The following is a 19,787-nucleotide window of genomic DNA, read 5'->3' on the forward strand; positions in this document are numbered from 1 at the left end:
TTTAGACAATAGACAATAGGTGAAGGAGGAGGCCATTCGGCCCTTTGAGCCAGCACCGCCATTCAATGTGATCATGGCTGATCATTCTCAATCAGTACCCCGTTCCTGCCTTCTCCCCATACCCCCTGACTCCGCTATCCTTAAGAGCTCTATCTAGCTCTCTCTTGAATGCATTCAGAGAATTGACCTCCACTGCCCTCTTAAACTGTGGCCCGTGGTTCTGGACTCCCCCAACATTGGGAACATGTTTCCAGCCTCTAACGTGTCCAATCCCTTAATAATCTTATACGTTTCGATAAGAACTCCTCTGATCCTTCTAAATTCCAGTGTAAACAAGCCTAGTCGCTTGGAAGACAGGTGGAGGCCCATTTTCACTGCCTAATAAGGGAACTCAAGGTAAAGGAACCGCTTGGAGGTAGTGACCATCAATCATATGATTAGTTTTAATCTGCAATTTGAGAGGGAGAAGGTTAAACCAGGAATGTCAGTGTTGCAGTTGAACAAAGGGCATGAAGGCATGAGAGGCGAGCTGGCCAAGGTCGAATGGAAAAGGATCCTAGCAGGAATGACGGTGGATCAGCAATTGCAGGAATTTTTGAGCATAATCCAGAAGATGCAGGATCATCTCACTGTTCCTGATGCCAGCATACACATCTCTTATCAGCAAGACCAAACCTGTAATAAAGACAGTCAAAATATGGCCTGAGGGATCCACTTTACAACTCCAGGACCAATTGAACGCACCCACTGGGACTTGTTTGTACCACAGGCTACCCATGGCACAGAGGTAGACTTGGAGGAGTACACATCCACTGTGCTCTCCTACATCATCAGCTGTGTGGAGAATGTCGCAGAGGACAGGAAGATAAAGATGCTTCCGAACCGCAATTCGTGGATGAATAAAGAGGTACAAAATCTGCTACGGGCAGGCAACAATGCCTTTAAATCCAGGGACACTGTAGCATACAGTGTTGCCAGGTCAAACCTGAACAAAGGCATAAAAAGGGCCAAAGACCTCCACAGACTACGTGTGGAAGTGCACTTCAACAGCACTGTCACCAGAAGCATGTGGCAAGGCATCAGGGATATCACTGATTACAAGAACAACCCTGCCTGCCCCCACAGTGATGGCACACTGGCCAACGAGCTCAACACCTTCTTTGCGCGCTTTGAAACTGGCAGCAACAACGAGTGGTAAAATTGCCTTATAGACAATAGACAATAGGTGCAGGAGGAGGCCATTCGGCCCTTCGAGCCAGCACCGCCATTCAATGTGATCATGGCTGATCATTCTCAATCAGTACCCCGTTCCTGCCTTCTCCCCATACCCCCTGACTCCGCTATCCTTAAGAACTCTATCCAGCTCTCTCTTGAATGCATTCAGAGAATTGGCCTCCACTGCCTTCTGAGGCAGAGAATTCCACAGATTCACAACTCTCTGACTGAAAAAGTTTTTCCTCATCTCAGTTCTAAATGGCCTACCCCTTATTCTTAAACTGTGGCCCCTTGTTCTGGACTCCCCCAACATTGGGAACATGTTTCCTGCCTCTAACGTGTCCAACCCCTTAATAATCTTATACGTTTCGATAAGATCCCCTCTCATCCTTCTAAATTCCAGTGTATACAAGCCTAGTCGCTCCAGTCTTTCAACATATGATAGTCCCGCCATTCCGGGAATTAACCTAGTAAACCTACGCTGCACGCCCTCAATAGCAAGAATATCCTTCCTCAAATTTGGAGACCACAACTTAGAGGATGATCAGATGCTGACGCTGAACACACATGATGTACAGAGGATCAACCCACGCAAGGCTGCAGGCCCAGACGGAGTCCCAGGACGGGTACTTAAGGACTGTGCTGACCAGCTTGCTGAGGTATTCACAAATATCTTCAATCTGTCGATATCTCTGGCAACGGTCCCCGAAGTGCCTGAAGTCAGCCACCATAGTACCGGTGCTGAAAATAGCAAACATCAGCAATCTGAACGACTACCGTCCGGTTACCCTCACACCGATAATTATGAAGTGCTTTGAAAGGTTGGTCCTCTCCCATATCAAAGCCACCGTCCCTGCCTCACTGGACCCACATCAGTTCGCATACAGGGCAAATAGATCCATAGAGGACGACATCTCTCTGGTTCTTCATGGGCTCACCTGGAGAGACAGGGCACGTACGTGAGGATGCTATTTATAGACTATAGCGCTGCCTTCAACAGTCATCTCCACCAAGCTCACCTCCAAACTCCACCAGCTAGGCCTCAGCTCACCTATATGCAACTGGATCCTGAATTCCCTGACGGAACGCCCTCAGCAAGTGTAAATGGGCCTCCACCTGTCCTCCACCACCACCCTGAGTACCGGCACACCACAGGGTTGTGTATTGTGCCCCATGCTCTACTCCCTCTTCACACACGACTGTGTCCCTGCATTCGCCACCAACACCGTCGTCAAATTTGCAGATGACACAACGGTGATCGGGCTGATCTCCAACGGCAATGAATCAGCCTACAGAGCGGAGGTGCAGAACCTGGCGAGCTGGTGCTCAGAGAACAACCTGTCGCTAAACACAGCTAAGACCAAGGAGCTAATTATCAACTTTAGAAGGACACAGAATGAGGAATACGCTCCAGTCCTCATCAACGGGGACGAAGTGGAGAGTGTCCAGCTTCAGCTATCTGGGCACACACATCTCACAGGACCTCACATGGTCCACCAACACCGTTACACTAGTCAAGAAAGCACAGCAACGGCTTTTTTTTCCTGAGAACGCTAAAAACGGTCGGTCTGCCACAACAGCTACTGATGACTTTCTACCGCTGCACTACAAAGAGCATGCTGACATACGGCATCTATGGGTGGTATCTCAGCTGCACGGCAGTGGACAGGAGAGATCTTTAGCAGGTCGTCTGCTGAGCACAGAGGATCATTGGGACACAGTTACCAGCCCTGGAGGACATCTACAAGGCACGCTGCCTCAGGAAAGCCTCCAACATCTACAAGGACTCCACACACCCATGCCACCGTCTGTTTGAACTACTTCCATCGGGCAGACGTTACAAGGCCTTCTACGCCCGCACCTCCAGACTAAGAAACAGTTTTATTCCTAGAGCTGTAGCTGCTCTGAATGGGTCCTGCCGAGAGCCCCCATGATCTGTCTCTGCCCCCAGGGTCATCTGGCACAACTGACCCCTGCATGAACCTTTTTTTGCACTTTACCCTGTTCCCCCTTTTTTTCTTCCCCCCCCCCCTTTTGTTGTTTTCATTTTTGCCGTGATTTATTTATATATTTGATAGCATCGATATGGAAATGACATTCTCAATCTCGTTGTACAATGACAATGAAAGATACGGTATTGTATTGTATTGTATTGTATCGTATCATTTCATTCCAAAGAGGAATGTGTTGTGTACAGTTTTGGTCTCCTAATCTGAGGAAAGACATTCTAGCCTTAGAGGGAGTACAGAGAAGGTTCACCAGATTGATCCCTGGGATGGCAGGACTTTCATATGAAGAAAGACTGGATAGACTCGGCTTATACTCGCTGGAATTTAGAAGACTGAGGGGGGATCTTATTGAAACATGTAAAATTCTTAAGGGGTTGGAGAGGCTAGATGCGGGAAGATTGTTCCCGATGTTGGGGATGTCCAGAACCAGGGGTCACAGCTGAAGGATAAGGGGGAAGTCTTTTAGGACCGAGATGAGAAAACATTTCTTCACACAGAGAGTGGCGAGTCTGTGGAATTCTCTGCCACAGAAGGTAGTTGAGGCCAGTTCATTGGCTATATTTAAGAGGGAGTTAGATGTGGCCCTTGTGGCTAAAGGGATCAGGGGGTATGGAGAGAAGGCAGGTACGGGATACTGAGCTGGATGATCAGCCATGATCATATTGAACGGCGGTGTGTACAGGCTCGAAGGGCCGAATGGCCTACTCCTGCACCTACTTTCTATGTTTCTATGTTTCTAAAGATACTCAGAAGCAATTGTGGCTGACAAGTGTGGTATTATGGGAATAAGAGTGTAAGGAATGCGGTGGCCGGAGGTGACGTGGGGACCCGGGGTGTGGCAGTGAGGGAGTTGCCCGGGCATGCAGACAAGCAGGCGGCTCCTGTACAGAGTTGCTAATTAAAGGTATACTCCGTTTACGTCGTGGTACGAGCTTTATTATACAAATAAACGCGACATGGTGTCAGAAGTGGGATCCTTGTAAGCAAAAAAATATATAAAGAAGAGGAAGGGGTATCGTTTGGCGCGAGATGGGAGACGAGCTTGCAGATATGGCGCAACCCACACCAACTGCTACGTTCACAATACAACCTCCAGAGCCATTCGATTTCACCAAGCCTCAAGAATGGGAGCGTTGGATCAGGAGATTCGACCGCTTCCGGCTTGCAAGCAATTTAAACGCGACGTCGGCAGAAAACCAGGTGAACACGTTAGTGTATTGCATGGGCGATGAAGCTGAAGATGTGCTAAAGGGGCTAACGCTAACTACAGATGAGAGGAGGGAGTACACAGATGTCAAGGCGGGCTTTGATGCATTTTTTGTACCTAAAAAGAATGTAATCTATGAAAGAGCCAAGTTCAATCAGCGTGTGCAACTGCCAGGTGAAACAGTGGATTCCTTCATCACTGCTCTATACGGATTAGCTGAACACTGCAACTATGGACAGTTACAGAACGAGCTGATCCGCGACAGGTTAGTGGTCGGACTGAGAAACGTCTCATTGTCAGAAAAGCTACAGCTAGACAGAGACCTAACCCTTGCAACTGCAATAACAAAAACAAGGCAGTCTGAACAAGTTAGACGACAGTGGTCTGACTTAAGAGGAGAAAATAGCGGTGCTAGCAAGTGCTCCAATGTTGATGCTGTATATGCTAAAAGCTACAGAAAACCCAAATTTCCCTCAAAGCCTCAGCCACAAGCACAAACACCAAGCAAAAATAGACTTAATACACGGCCTCAGCCAGGTTCAAAGGCCTGTTATAGATGTGGAAAAATGCCCTCGCATGGGAAATGGGAATGCCCTGCTAAAGATGCTGTGTGTCACAACTGTGGCAAAAAGGGACATTATGGTAGAGTGTGCAGAAACAGTGCAAAATCTCTCAATGCTGTCACTACAGAGGAAGAAGAGAGCTTTTTCCTGGGAGCCGTGGATGCTGGAAAAGACCCGTGGACGGTGCAGCTAGAAGTGAGACAAAAAAAAGTGTGCTTTAAAATAGACACTGGTGCTGATGTCACCGCCATGCCAGCCGAGGTGTACTATGACATTACAGGGGGGCATGATGTGAAACGCCTGGCAGTGTCGACACGCCCATTGTTTGGGCCAGGGGGCGATGCACTCTCTGTCCTGGGTGTAGCCAGAGAAACACTGCGCAGAGGCAGAAAGAAAGCCATAGAGAACATTTATATAGTAAAAGACCTGCACACTGCACTGTTGGGAAGGCCTGCCATAGAACGGCTTCAGCTTGTGTGCAGGGTTAACGGCATCACCGTGGAATCAGTGAAACAACAATATCCGAAGCTGTGTAGCGGCTTGGGTCTTGTTCGGAGGCCATACTCAATTAAATTGAAGCCAGAGGCTGTGCCCTTCTCTCTCCACACGCCACGCAGAGTCCCTCTGCCGCTTATGGGAAAAGTGAGGAAGGAGATAGACCGTATGGAGAAGATGGGCGTAATCACCAAGATTGAGGAGCCGACTGATTGGTGTGCCGGGATGGTGGTGGTGCCGAAGAAAACAGGTGATGTTCGCATTTGTGTGGACTTCACAATGATGAATGGATCAGTATGCAGAGAAAAGTTTATCCTGCCTTCTGTCGAGCACACTCTGGGCATGCTAGCTGGCGCAACAGTATTCAGCAAATTAGATGCCAACATGGGCTTTTGGCAAGTACCATTGACAAAAGAGTCTGCCAAATACACCACCTTCATCACGCCTTTTGGGCGCTACTATTTTAACCGTCTACCCTTTGGCATAGCATCAGCACCCGAGCACTTTCAAAGGATGATGATGACAGAAGTGACCGGTGGCCTGGAGGGGGTACTGTGTCACATGGATGACATCCTGGTCTGGGGACAGACGCAGGAGGAGCATGATGTGCGGCTGAATGCGGTGCTAGAGAAGGCATATAAGGCCGGCATTACGCTCAACATGGACAAATGTGAGCTCACACGCCACACAGTCAGATTCCTGGGTCATGTGATTTCAGCAGATGGAGTGAAGCCAGATCCAGAGAAGACGAGAGCAGTACAAGAAATGGATGCACCCAAAAATGTCAGCGAACTCAGGAGTTTTCTGGGCATGGTCAATCAGCTGGGCCGCTTCTTGCCTAACCTGGCCGAAAAAGACAAAGTGCTACGAGACCTGCTGTCCAAGAAGAACCACTGGTACTGGGGGACAGAGCAGCAGGCCGCCTTTGATCGGTTAAAAACAGAGCTGTCATCCACACCAGTGCTCACGTTATACAACCCAAACAGTGCTCTAAAGATCTCTGCTGATGCTTCTTCCTTTGGCCTGGGGGCAGTCCTGCTGCAGGAAAGCGATGCCATGTGGTCACCTGTGGCATATGCGTCCAGGTCAATGACACCGACAGAGCAGCGTTATGCTCAAGTAGAGAAGGAGGCATTGGCTGCGACATGGGCATGTGAAAGGTTCAGCTGTTTCATCCTGGGAAGACCATTCGAGCTGGAAACTGACCACAAGCCGTTGGTGAGTCTGCTGGGAGGGAAAGCTTTGGATGACCTCCCACCGAGAGTCCAAAGATTTAGGATGAGACTCATGAGGTACAACTATACAGTCAATCATGTCCCTGGCAAAAGCCTGGGGACAGCCGACACCCTATCGCGTGCTCCTCTGAGAGCCGCAAAAACACACGCAGACACAAGCCTATTAGAGGACACCAACATCTATGTAGACTCTGTCATCAGCAACATTCCTGTCAGAGGAGATTATCTGAGCAGCCTACGTGAGCACCTGCGGGCAGACAGCACATGCTCTGCACTGATGGAGTACTGCACAAACGGCTGGCCCGACAAAAGCCAACTGCAGGGAGTGCTGAGACATTACTGGGCTGAAAGAGCAGTGCTGATTGTGCACGATGGGCTGCTGCTGCGGGGCACGAGGCTCGTCATCCCATCAGCCTTACAAGGTGATGTGCTGCAGAGACTACATGAGGGACACCTGGGGGTGACAAAGTGCAGGGGCCGGGCCAAACAGACGGTATGGTGGCCAGGACTCAGCAGCCAGCTGAATGACATGGTGCTGAAATGTAGAACCTGCATCCAAGAGAGAAGGAATGTCAAAGAGCCGCTGATGCCAACGGAGATGCCAGACAGGCCTTGGCAAACCTTGGGAGCTGACCTATTCACGCTGAAAGACAAGACTTATCTACTAGTAGTTGATTATTTCTCAAGGTATGTGGAAGTTGCGCTGCTGTCACACACAAGGGTCACAGATGTGGTGGTACACCTGAAATCCATGTTTTCTCGTCATGGAATTGGGGAAGTTCTTAAAAGTGACAATGGGCCCCAGTTCTCAGGTAGCCACTTTAAAGCCTTTGCAGCAGAGTATGGCTTTGTGCACATCACGAGCAGCCCCAGGTGGCCTCAGAGCAATGGTGAGGCGGAACGCGCTGTACAAACCGTGAAAAACCTGCTAACAAAGGCGTCAGACCCATATCTTGCATTGCTGGCCTACAGAGCAACCCCTCTACAGAACGGCTATAGCCCGGCCGAGCTGTTGATGGGGCGCCGCCTCCGCACTACTGTTCCTGCCCTTCCAACCCTGCTGAATCCAGTTTTGCCTGACTACAACGCGCTGGGGGCCAAGGAAAGGGAGAAGAGGTGGAACGACGCAAGATCCTTCAACAAGAGGCACGGAGCGAGAAATCTGGAGCCACTAGTACCTGAGGAGGAGGTGTGGGTCACCGATGCACGAGTCGAGGGCAAAGTGCTATCTACACACAATACCCCTCGCTCTTATATCGTCCAGGTGCCTCAGGGCACACTGAGAAGGAACCGGCAGCACTTGGTGCCGCTGCAGACCAACAGTGGGGTAGTCGACGCTGATGAGCCACCGGTGGGAGAAGATTCAGCTCCACCAGAGCCAGCTCCACCAGTAACAACATCACCCAGCAGAGAGGGCCCCACCACAGAGACTGTGCAGACCAGGTGTGGGAGAGAGGTTAGAAAGCCGAAGAGACTTGATTTGTGATTTATTGATCTGTTTTCTATAATAAAGAAAAAGAGAGGGTGAAAATGTTCGGTAAACCTGGTACATTTACCTGAAACCTGAGAGTTTAAGTTTTGAAGAACACAGCCTGCTAAAGTAATAGTTCACAGTATGGTAACGCGGAAGTTATTTTATTTCTATTTTGCATGCTTGAATCAGGGACAGGTCTTCCAGCAAAAGGGCAGAATAAACCCCTTAAGACCTGCAGAGACAAAGGTAGTCCACCCTTTGTTCTCAAAGAAAGGGAGATGTGGTATTATGGGAATAAGAGTGTAAGGAATGCGGTGGCCGGAGGTGACGTGGGGACCCGGGGTGTGGCAGTGAGGGAGTTGCCCGGGCATGCAGACAAGCAGGCGGCTCCTGTACAGAGTTGCTAATTAAAGGTATACTCCGTTTACGTCGTGGTACGAGCTTTATTATACAAATAAACGCGACAACAAGGGAAGTTAGAGATGGAATAAAACTAAAAGAAAAGATGTATAAGATGGCAAAGAGTAGTGGGAAGCCAGAGGATTGGGCAACTTTCAAAGGACAACAGAAGGTAGCAAAAAGGCCAATACGGGCTGAAAAGATGAGGGACGAAGCGAAGCTGGCCAAGAATATAACAAAGGACAGTAAAAGCTTCTTTAGGTATGTTAAGAGAAAAAGATTAGTAAAGACAAATGTGGGTCCCTTGAAAGCAGAAACGGGTGAAATTATTATGGGTAACAAGGAAATGACGAACGAGTTGAACAGGTACTTCGGATCTGTCTTCACGAAGGAAGACACAAACAATCTCCCAGATGTACTAGAGGACTGTTGATCTTGGGAAACAGAGGAACTGAAAGAAATTTGCATTAGGCGAGAAAAAGTATTGCGTAGACTGATGGGACTGAAGGCAGGTAAATCCCCAGGGCCTGATGGTCTGCATCCCAGGGTACTCAAGGAGGTGGCTCTAGTAATTGTGGATGTATTGGTGATCATTTTCCAATGTTCAATGGATTCAGGATCAGTTCCAGTGGATTGGAGGGTAGCTAATGTTATCCCTCTTTTCAAGAAAGGAGGGAGAGAGAAAGCGGGGAATTATAGACCAGTTAGCCTGACATCAGTGCTGGGGAAGATGCTGGAGTCAATCATTAAAGAGGTAATTACGACACATTTGGATAGCAGTAAAAGGATTGGTCCAAATCAGCATGGATTTCTGAAGGGGAATTCCTGCTTGACTAATCTTCTGGAATTTGTTCAGGATGTGACAAGTAAAATGGATGAAGGAGAGCCAGTGTATGTAGTGCATCTAGACTTTCAGAAAGCCTTTGATAAGGTCCCACATGGGAGATTGGTGAGCAAAATTAGAGCACATGGTATTGGGGGTAGGGTGTTGACATGGATAGAGAATTGGTTGGCAGACAGGAAGCAAAGAGTAGGAATAAATGGGTCCTTTTCAGAATGGCAGGCAGTGGAGAGTGGAGTGCCGCAAGGCTCGGTGCTGGGGCCGCAACTATTTACAATATATATTAATGATGGATGATGGAATTACAAGTAACACTAGCAAGTTTGCAGATGACACAAAGCTGGGTGGCAATCTGAACTGTGAAGAGGATGTTAGGAGGTTGCAGGGTCACTTGGACAGGTTGAGTGAGTGGGCAGATGCATGGCCGATGCAGTATAATGTTGATAAATGTGAGGTTATCCACATTGGTGGCAAATATAAGGAGGCAGATTATTATCTGAACGGTGTCAGATTAGGTAAAGGGGAAGTGCAACGAGACGTGGGTGTCCTTGTACACCAGTCACTGAAAGTAAGCAGGAAGGTAAAGCAGGCAGTGAAGAAAGCTAATGGCATGGTGGCCTTCATAATGAGAGGATTTGAGTAGAGGAGCAAAGAGGTCCTCCTGCAGTTGTATAGGGCCCTGGTGAGACCACATCTGGAGTATTGTGTGCAGTTTTGGTCTCCTAATTTGAGGAAGGACTTCCTTGCTTTTGAGGCAGAGCAGCGTAAGTTCACGAGGTTAATCCCTGGGATGGCGGGACATTCATATGAGGAAAGATGGGAAAGACTGGGCTTGTATTCACTGGAGTTTAGAAGGATGAGAGGGGATCTTATAGAGAAGTGTAAAATTATAAAATGACTGGACAAGCTAGATACGGGAAAAATGTTCCCAATATTGGGGGAGTCCAGAACCAGGGGTCACTGTCTAAGAATAAAGGGGAGGCCATTTAAGACTGATGTAAGAAGTAACTTTTTCACCCAGAGTTGTGAATTTGTGGAATTCTCTGCCATAGAGGGCAGTGGAGGCCAATTCACTGGATGAATTTAAAAGAGAGTTAGATTGAGCTCAAGGGGCTAGTGGAATCAAGGGATATGGGGAGAAGGCAGGCACGGGTTACTGATTGTGGACGATCAGCCATGATCACAATGAATGGTGGTGCCAAATGGCCTCCTCCTGCACCTATTTTGTATGTTTCTCGCACCGGGCCGTCTGGCCCACGCCGTTTCTACAGAATATAATACCAAGTTAAACTGAGCTCATGTGCCTGTACAGGATCAATACCCTTATTTTCCCTCCACTTCCATGTGCCTATCTGAAAGCCCCTTAAACACACTGTCGTATTTGTCTCCACCACCAAACCTGGCTAGGCGTTCTATGCTCCCACTACGTTCTGTGGAAAACAATTGCCTGCAATTCTTGGCACGGTGGCACAGCAGTAAAATTGCTGCCTTACAGCAAATGCAGCACCAGAGACCTGGGTTCGATTCAAGTACAAGGTGCTGTCTGTACGGAGTTTGTACGTTCTCCCTGTGACCTGCGTGGGTTTCTTCCGGGATCTTCATTCTCCTCCCACACTCGAAAGACGTACAGGTTTGTAGGTTAATTGGCTCGGTGTAAGTGTAAATTGTCCCTCGTGTGTAGGATAGTGTTAATGTGCGGAGATCGCAGGTCGATGCGGACTCGGTGGGCCGAAGGACCTGTTTCCGTGCTGTATCTCGAAACTAAACTAATCTCCATAAAACTATCCTCCACTCACCAGATCGCTATGCCCTTCAGTGTTGGACATATCCACCATGGGAAAAGGTTTCTGACTGTCACCACTAGCTACATTCACATCCTCCTCCTAAGCACATGTCTGCAAACCAAGGTCAACCAACGAGACCAGGATTTATGGGCCATATTAGACCTCGCAAGCGAACTGTGGCAATTAACCATTACTGTACTGAAATACCCCACCAAATGTGGGTTCCTGTGTCAGACCCCTCAGTGCGAGACTTCCTGGTGGGTGTTGGCTGCTCCAATTAGAATTGTCAGGCTTCAGTTGTTTAGGGTTTGGCAATTCGCTAGATTCTCTGCTGGCGTTGCGAAATGCAGAGAATTACTGATGACTGAACAGCGCAGAACAGTTTCTGTGGTTCGTTGCTGGACCTTGAAGAATCCACAGGATGAGACAGCTTGGAGTAGCCAAGCATGGAGTTGCCAAGCCTCAATGGGGCTACAAATGCAGGGCTGATGCCAGACACGAAGGCCCAACTCCCAGATTCTGACAAACTCTAAACAGGCAGCCAAAGGCAGATAACATCACCTTTAACATCACCGGCACTGCCCTCTCCTGGATCAAATCATACCACTCCGACAGGCACCAGTTCATCTCCATTAATAACTGCAAATCCCCCACCGCCCCCCTCCCCCAAGGTGTCCCCCAAGGTTCAGTTCTCGGCCCCCTCCTCTTCATCCTGTACCTGTTCCCCCTTGGTCAATTAATCCGCCGTCATTGTCTCCAATTCCACTGCTTCGCCGAAGATATCCAGCTCCTCATCTCCACCAAGTCAATCTCCACCGACACACACTCTATCCTGACAAACTGCATCACTGAAATAAAATCTTGGCTTCAAATCAATTTCCTCAAACTAAACTGTTACAAATCCAAAATCGTCATCATCGGATCAAAAACGCACACCAAATCCACCCACAACTTCACCCTCGATATTGATGGTTTCCCAGTATCCACCTCCCCTCACATCCGGAATCTGGGAATGATCTTTGATCAAACCCTCTCCTTCGACAAACACACTAAACACATCATCAAGACAGCCTTCTTCCACCTCTCCTCCACAGCTGCAGAAACCCTCATCCATGCTTTCATCACCTCCCGTATGGACTACTGTAACAGCCTCAAAACAGCCTATGGTTCACCCTCAAAAATCATCAATAAACTCCAGTACATCCAGAACTCCGCTGCCCGTCTACTCACCCACTCCCCGACCCGTGAACATATCACCCCCGTCCTCTACAAGCTCCACTGGCTCCCCATCCCCCAGAGAATCCAGTACAAAATCCTCCTCATGACCTACAAAGCCCTCCATAACCTGGCCCCATCCTACCTGACTGACCTCCTCCACAGACACACTCCCACCCGCACCCTCCGCTCTGCTGCTGCTAACCTCCTGTCCCGTCGTCCCCCCCCCCCATCCGGACCAAACTCAGATCCTGGGGGGACAGGGCTTTCTCCATCGCTGCTCCCACCCTCTGGAACTCACTACCTCAAACCATCAGAGACTCCCCCTCACTCACCACATTCAAAACATCACTGAAGTCTCACTTGTTCAACACCGCCTTCAATCATTGACCGTCGCTCCACCTTATTCATCCTTTTCTGTTCGTTTATTTATTTATTTTTATGTCTTGCTTAACCATGTAAAGCGTCTTTGAGTGTCTAGAAAAGCGCTATACAAATGTAATGTATTATTATTATTATTATTATTATAATCAAATTCTCCGAGTGAAAGGAAGGCTTTGCGATCTCCATTCCATTGCTTACCTTTCAGCTGAGTGGGCACTTGAGTGGGCTCTGTGTCCATGTAGGTGAACTGGCCATCACCTGTTCAAACAGATTAACTTGTATGAATGCATTTATGTGTAACAACCTAACATTAGCAGTCTCCACAGCTGAAATGCAATGTAAAATATACTGTTCTTCGTACCATTTTCCTGTATGTCTTTCAATAATTTGTTCAGCTTCGGTGACGGGTGATGTTTTTTCACAAGGGATTCCCACATCACTCTTCGAGCCCCAGAGCCCTTCTCCATAACCAGATCCAGTAGGCGTTTGGAACCGGCTGCTCGGTTTCCCTTCTCCGCGAGGCCAGTCACACTCTGTCATGAATAATGCTGCATAAGTCAAAATGGTAACAGAATCAGGCCATTCGGCCCATCAAGTCTTGCTATTGAGGGCGTGCAGCATAGGTTTACTAGGTTAATTCCCGGAATGGCGGAACTGTCATATGTTGAAAGACTGGAGCGACTAGGCTTGTATACACTGGAATTTAGAAGGATGAGAGGGGATCTTATCGAAACGTATAAGATTATTAAGGGGTTGGACACATTAGAGGCAGGAAACATGTTCCCAATGTTGGGGGAGTTCAGAACCAGGGGCCACAGTTTAAGAATAAGGGGTAGGCCATTTAGAACAGAGATGAGGAAAAACTTTTTCAGTCAGAGAGTTGTGAATCTGTGGAATTCTCTGCCTCAGAGGGCAGTGGAGGCCAATTCTCTGAATACATTCAAGAGAGAGCTAGATAGAGCTCTTAAGGATAGCGGAGTCAGGGGGTATGGGGAGAAGGCAGGAACGGGGTACTGATTGAGAATGATCAGCCATGATCATATTGAATGGCGGTGCGTACAGGCTCGAAGGGCCGAATGGCCTCCTCCTGCACCTATTGTCTACTCCGCCATTCAATCATGGCAGCTCTATCCCTCCTCCTAATCCTATTTCCTTGCCCTCCCCATAAACACTTGACACCCATACTGATCAAGAATCTATCTATCTCTGCCTCAAAAATATCCATTAACTTGGCCTCCACAGCCTTCTGTGCCAAAGAATTCCACAGATTCACCACCCTCTGACACAAGACATTCCTCCTCATCTCCTTCCTAAAGTAACACCCTCTTCTGCTTTGTTCCCTTCTTGTGCAGCGGGGTGATATTGGCAATTTTCCAATATGTTAAGGCGAGTCCTTAAGGTTAAGGCATATGCTATGATGCGGAGGGTGGCAAGCAGCAGTTAGGAGTAAATGGTGGGATAGTCAGGGGCACTGGGATGGGGCACTGTCACTAGATGTTACTGACCCAGCATGGACACACACTGACCCAGCACTAGGTCTGACTAATAGAGGATCAGTGTTGATCTACTCCAGGATAACTGCTGAAGAACTGCAAGAACCTCTAGTTTGCTAATTTAACCAAGGCAGCACGGTAGAGATGCTGCCTGGCAGCACCAGAGACTTGGGTTCGATCCCGACTATGGGTGCTGTCTGTACGGAGTTTGAACATTCTCCCTGTAAACGCATGGGCTTTCTCCGAGTACTTCGGTTTCCTCCCACATTCCAAAGACCTGCAGGTTTGTAGGTTAATTAGCTTGGTATCAATGTAAATGATCCCTCGTGTGTATGAATGTGTTACTGTGTGGGGATTGCTGGTCGGTGCAGTCTCGGTGGGCCAAAAGGGCAATTTCCACGCTGTATGTCTGAACTAAATTACACGTCAGACGTCACTATTGGGCTCAATGAAGGGTGTGGTAACGGCAGCAAGGAGCAGGCGATGAGATCAGGACTTGTTCCCACAGGAGGGAGATAGAGGTGAAGTCGTAATAACACAGGGAAATGTGTTTGCAGTGAACTGGCAAATGGGGAAAGTTAGTTATGTACAATTTGTATTCCTTTCTCATCCGGATTGAGGATCAGCCACTTGCATCGTGAACACCAGTCATAGAAACATAGAAAATAGGTGCAGGAGGAGGCCATTCAGCCCTTTGAGCCAGCACCGCCATTCATTGTGATCATGGCTGATCGTCCACAATCAATAACCTGTGCCCAACTTCTCCCCATATCCCTTGATCCCACTAGCCCCTAGAGCTCTATCTAACTCTCTCTTAAATCCATCCAGTGACTTGGCCTCCACTGCCCTCCGTGGCAGAGAATTCCACAAATTCACAACTTTCTGGGTGAAAAAATTCCTTCTCACCTCAGTTTTAAATGCCCTCCCTCTTTAGTCTAAGACTGTGGCCCCTGGTTCTGGACTCCCCCAACAATGGGAACATTTTTCCTGCATCTAGCTTGTCTAGTCTTTTTATAAGTTTATATGTCTCGATAAGATCCCCTCTCATCATTCTAAACTCCAGTGAATACAAGCCTAGTCTTTTCAATCTTTCCTCATATGACAGTCCCGCCATTCTAGGGATCAATCTCGTGAACCTAGGCTGCACTGCCTCTATTAAAGAATGTCCTTCCTCAAATTAGGACACCAAAACTGTACACAATACTCCAGATGTGGTCTTACCAGTGCCCTATACAACTGCAGAAGAACCACTTTACTGCTATACTGAAATCCTCTCGTTATGAAGGCCAATTAGCTTTCTTCACTGCCTGCACGCCATTGATTTTAATTTGGCGGCTGCTTTCAATGCCTTTATTGTTGCTAATTCTTCAAGCTGCACTGCACACTGCAGTAATTACAAAGCTATAAAACGGTCGTAAGTAAAAGAAGACAACTCAAACATGAGACATGATGAAATATGTCCAAACACACTACAGTCAAGTGCTCACAAGTTATAGGAGTAGAATCTATCTCTCCCTCTTAACCCCCTGCTACCGCCTGACACTCGTACTGATCAAGAATCTATCTATCTCTGCCTTAACAATATCCATTGACGGCCTCCACAGCCTTCTGTGGTAAAGAATTCCACAGATTCACCACTCTCTGACTATAGAAATTCCTCCTCATCTCCTTCCTAAAGGAATGTCCTTTAATTCTGAGGCTATGACCTCTAGTCCTAGACTCTCCCACTAGTAGAAACATCCTCTCCACATCCACTTTAGCCAAGACTTCAGTCCACATGCACCTTCGCCTTTTCATAGTCCATCGGTTCCTTTGCATCTGTTCCGGCAGTCTGTGATGAAATAGGATATACATTTAACCTGTGTCCCATCCACTTACATGGTACTCTGGCCCAGTGAAGTGATCCGCGTCCATTAACATGAAGCCGAGTCGCTCCACTTCCTCTTCAATCGCCTGCTCCAGTCGGTCCCGGTAGAATCTCGTCAACAGGATCAGCTTGTCATCACCACAACGTGACAAGAAGGTGGAGATTACGGAGTTCAGATCTGTGAACACAGGAGGGGACGGTCAATACCTTCTGAGAAGCCCACGCCCACCATTAGTCCTCCGCGCACACAGCCATTAGCGGATCACTCTAGGACTCGATGACACTACCTGGGCACGGGGAAATAGATTCAAGGAAATTCCCGTTATCTCCATTGTGGAATAACCCGAAAACCCAGAATTAAATTATATCCTGGCCTTCCAATTTAATGTACCAATATGGACATAAAAACCTGGAGTAAATCAGCAGATCAGGCAGCATCTCTGGAGAGAAGGGATATGTGACGTTTTGGGTTGAGAACCTTCTTCAGATTCAGGGGAAATGGAAACAAGGAATATGGACGGTGATGTAGAGATATAGAACAGATAAATGAAAGATATGCCAGAATGTTACAATGATAAAGGAAACAGGCCATTGTTGGATGTGGGCTAATACCAATATTTTGTGCCCTGTAAATGTTCCAGTGAAGAAAGCGAATGGTATGTTAGCATTCATAGCAAGAGGATTTGAGTATAGGAGCAGGGAGGTTCTGCTGCAGTTGTACAGGGCCTTGGTGAGACCGCACCTGGAGTATTGTGTACAGTTTTGGCTCCTAATCTGAGGAAAGACATTCTAGCCTTAGAGGGCGTACAGAGAAGGTTCACCAGATTGATCCCTGGGATGGCAGGACTTTCATATGAAGAAAAACTGGATAGACTAGGCTTATACTCGCTGGAATTTAGAAGACTGAGGGGGGATCTTATAGAAACATATAAAATTCTTAGGGGGTTGGAGAGGCTAGATGCAGGAAGATTGTTCCCGATGTTGGGGAACTCCAGAACCAGGGGTTACAGCTTAAGGATAAGGGGGAAGTCTTTTAGGACCGAGATGAGAAAACATTTGTTCACACAGAGAGTGGTGAGTCTGTGGAATTCTCTGCCACAGAAGGTAGTTGAGGCCAGTTCATTGGCTATATTTAAGAGGGAGTTAGATGTGGCCCTTGTGGCTAAAGGGATCAGGGTGTATGGAGAGAAGGCAGGTACAGGTGACTGAGCTGGATGATCAGCCATGATCATATTGAATGGCGGTGCACGCTCGAAGGGCCAAATGGCCTACTCCTGCACCTATTTTCTATGTTTCTGGCGCTGCGCTTTATTTATCAAATAAAACAGCTGACATTTCCGCTAGTTGTCGGGGGGCGACTTCCACATCCAGGTCTGTCCAAGGCTAAGGTCGACTCTTCCTATTCCCTTGACTGACTACTTGGAATATTGCGTGCAGTAAGCATGTGCAGTTTCAGAGAGGATGAAGGAGAGATTTAGAAACATAGAAAATAGGTGCATGAGGAGGCCATTCGGCCCTTCGAGCCAGCACCGCCGTTCATTGTGATCATGGCTGCTCATCCACAATCAGTAACCTGTGCCCAACCTCCGCCCATATACCCTGATTCCACTAGCCCCCGGAGCTCTATCTAACTCTCTCCTAAATTCTTCCAATGACTCGGTGGCAGAGAATTCCACAAATTTACAAGAATGCTGCCTGGATTAGAGGGTATTAGTTATCAGGGGAGGTTGGGCAATAAGGGGCAGGCCATTTAGAACAGAGATGAGGAAAAACTTTTTCAGTCAGAGAGTTGTGAATCTGTGGAATTCTCTGCCTCAGAGGGCAGTGGAGGCCAATTCTCTGAATACATTCAAGAGAGAGTTAGATAGAGCTCTTAAGGATTGCAGAGTCAGGGGGTATGGGGAGAAGGCAGGAACGGGGTACTGATTGACAATGATCAGCCATGATCACATTGAATGGTTGTGCGTACAGGCTCGAAGGGCCGAATGGCCTACTCCTGCACCTATTGTCTATTGAGTCGTGGGGCTTGGGTCGGCCCACCGCGGACCTTTCACCGCCCAGCGCGGCCTGAAATAGGCCGCGGGATTTTCTCTGCCCGGCGGGGGCTTCAATGTCGGGAGCCCTGACCGCCCCGACGTGCTGCGGCGGTGCTTTCACCCGCCCCGGATCGTGGGGCTTGGGTCGGCCCGCTGCAGACCTTTCACCATCGGGCGTGGCCTGGAACGTGGCAACTCCAACAGCCTGACAGCGGGAGAAGACGGCAAGGGAAGAGAAAAGACATTCTGGCCTTCCATCACAGTGAGGAGGGGACTGGAGGAGACTCACTGTGAAGGATGTTTCTTATTGTTTGGTGTTGGCTTATGATTGTGTGAGTTATTGCTTATTTTTATTTCTCTTATTGTTGGACTGTGGGTAATCTTTCATTTCACTGCGCATTTATGTGTATGTGACAAATAAAATTGACTATTAACTGTCCATACAGTCCCTGCTCCTGATTCTCAGAAGATCCCTTGGCTGAGTCATTCCCTCACATGCAGATCCTGGTGACAGAACCCGACACTACAACTGTTGGACACTTCCAGCAATCAGGGCCTCTTCACCGTCCCAGTTAGATGACATCTTTCTACGTCCAATGTGCAAGTGAGTATCTGCTCTGTCCTCCAAACTGTTGTTCGTTTGGCGAGATTTGATCCGTCAGGACAAGTGGATAGACCAGTAACTTTAAAGATCGTTTTTGGCTTACCTTTGTCCATTCTGATTCCTTCAGACTTGTAGTTGTTTGGTCGTGCTCCTGTGGTCAATCACTGTCCGCTGAGGACCAGTGACTAGATAGCGATAAAAGCTTGAAACATTCCTTGCAGCCCAAGTTAGCTGTTACTCTGATAGCGGAGGAAATGGCTCACCAAAAATAACTGAAAAAAGAAATAACAAACTCAACCACCAAGCTCTGAGTATCATTAAGCCAAAGATGTACCCTGAATTTCAGCCATTGTTGAATGTTTCAGACAAACTCCAGATTGATCCCTGGAATGGCAGGACTTTCATATGAAGAGCGACTGGATAGACTAGGCTTGTACTCGCTGGAATTTATAAGACTGAGGGGGGATCTTATTGAAACATATAAAATTCTTAAGGTGTTGGAGAGGCTAGATGCAGGAAGATTGTTCCCGATGTTGGGGAAGTCCAGAACCAGGGGTCACAGCTTAAGGATAAGGGGGAAGTCTTTTAGGACCGAGATGAGAAAACATTTCTTCACACAGAGAGTGGTGAGTCTGTGGAATTCTCTGCCACAGAAGGTAGTTGAGGCCAGTTCATTGGCTATATTTAAGAGGGAGTTAGATGTGGCCCTTGTGGCTAAAGGGATCAGGGGGTATGGAGAGAAGGCAGGTACAGGTTACTGAACTGGATGATCAGCCATGATCATATTGAATGGCGGTGCGTACAGGCTCGAAGGGCCGAATGGCCTACTCCTGCACCTGTTTTCTATGTTTCTATGTTTCTAAACTCCAACGTTCCCCCATCAGACCACTCAGTGCATTCCATACATTCACAGTGAGTTTCATATTAATGGAACATTAATCTTTGCAGTATCTGCAATAGAGTGTA

At 48.0% G+C, this 19,787-nt stretch overlaps 1 protein-coding gene across 3 annotated transcripts in view; it reads right to left on the minus strand.

Moving 5' to 3' along the window:
- LOC144611128 (NACHT, LRR and PYD domains-containing protein 3-like) overlaps positions 1-19,787 on the minus strand; it is a 65,147-nt gene that overhangs the window by 33,790 nt on the left and 11,570 nt on the right. For all 3 annotated transcript variants that reach the window (XR_013549481.1, XM_078430190.1, XM_078430191.1), the window contains exons 2-5: positions 18,925-19,093; positions 16,193-16,359; positions 13,183-13,354; positions 13,020-13,079 (exon numbers count right to left, since the gene is read on the minus strand). Coding sequence is in view for 2 of the 3 variants with exons in the window: in XM_078430190.1 (XP_078286316.1) it covers positions 13,020-13,079; positions 13,183-13,354; positions 16,193-16,359; positions 18,925-18,934 (409 nt within the window). In the remaining variant the exon portion in view is untranslated. The remainder of the gene's footprint in view (positions 1-13,019; positions 13,080-13,182; positions 13,355-16,192; positions 16,360-18,924; positions 19,094-19,787) is intronic.

Source organism: Rhinoraja longicauda, chromosome 39 (assembly GCF_053455715.1).
Source record: "Rhinoraja longicauda isolate Sanriku21f chromosome 39, sRhiLon1.1, whole genome shotgun sequence".
NCBI classification, from domain to species: Eukaryota; Metazoa; Chordata; class Chondrichthyes; order Rajiformes; family Arhynchobatidae; genus Rhinoraja; species Rhinoraja longicauda.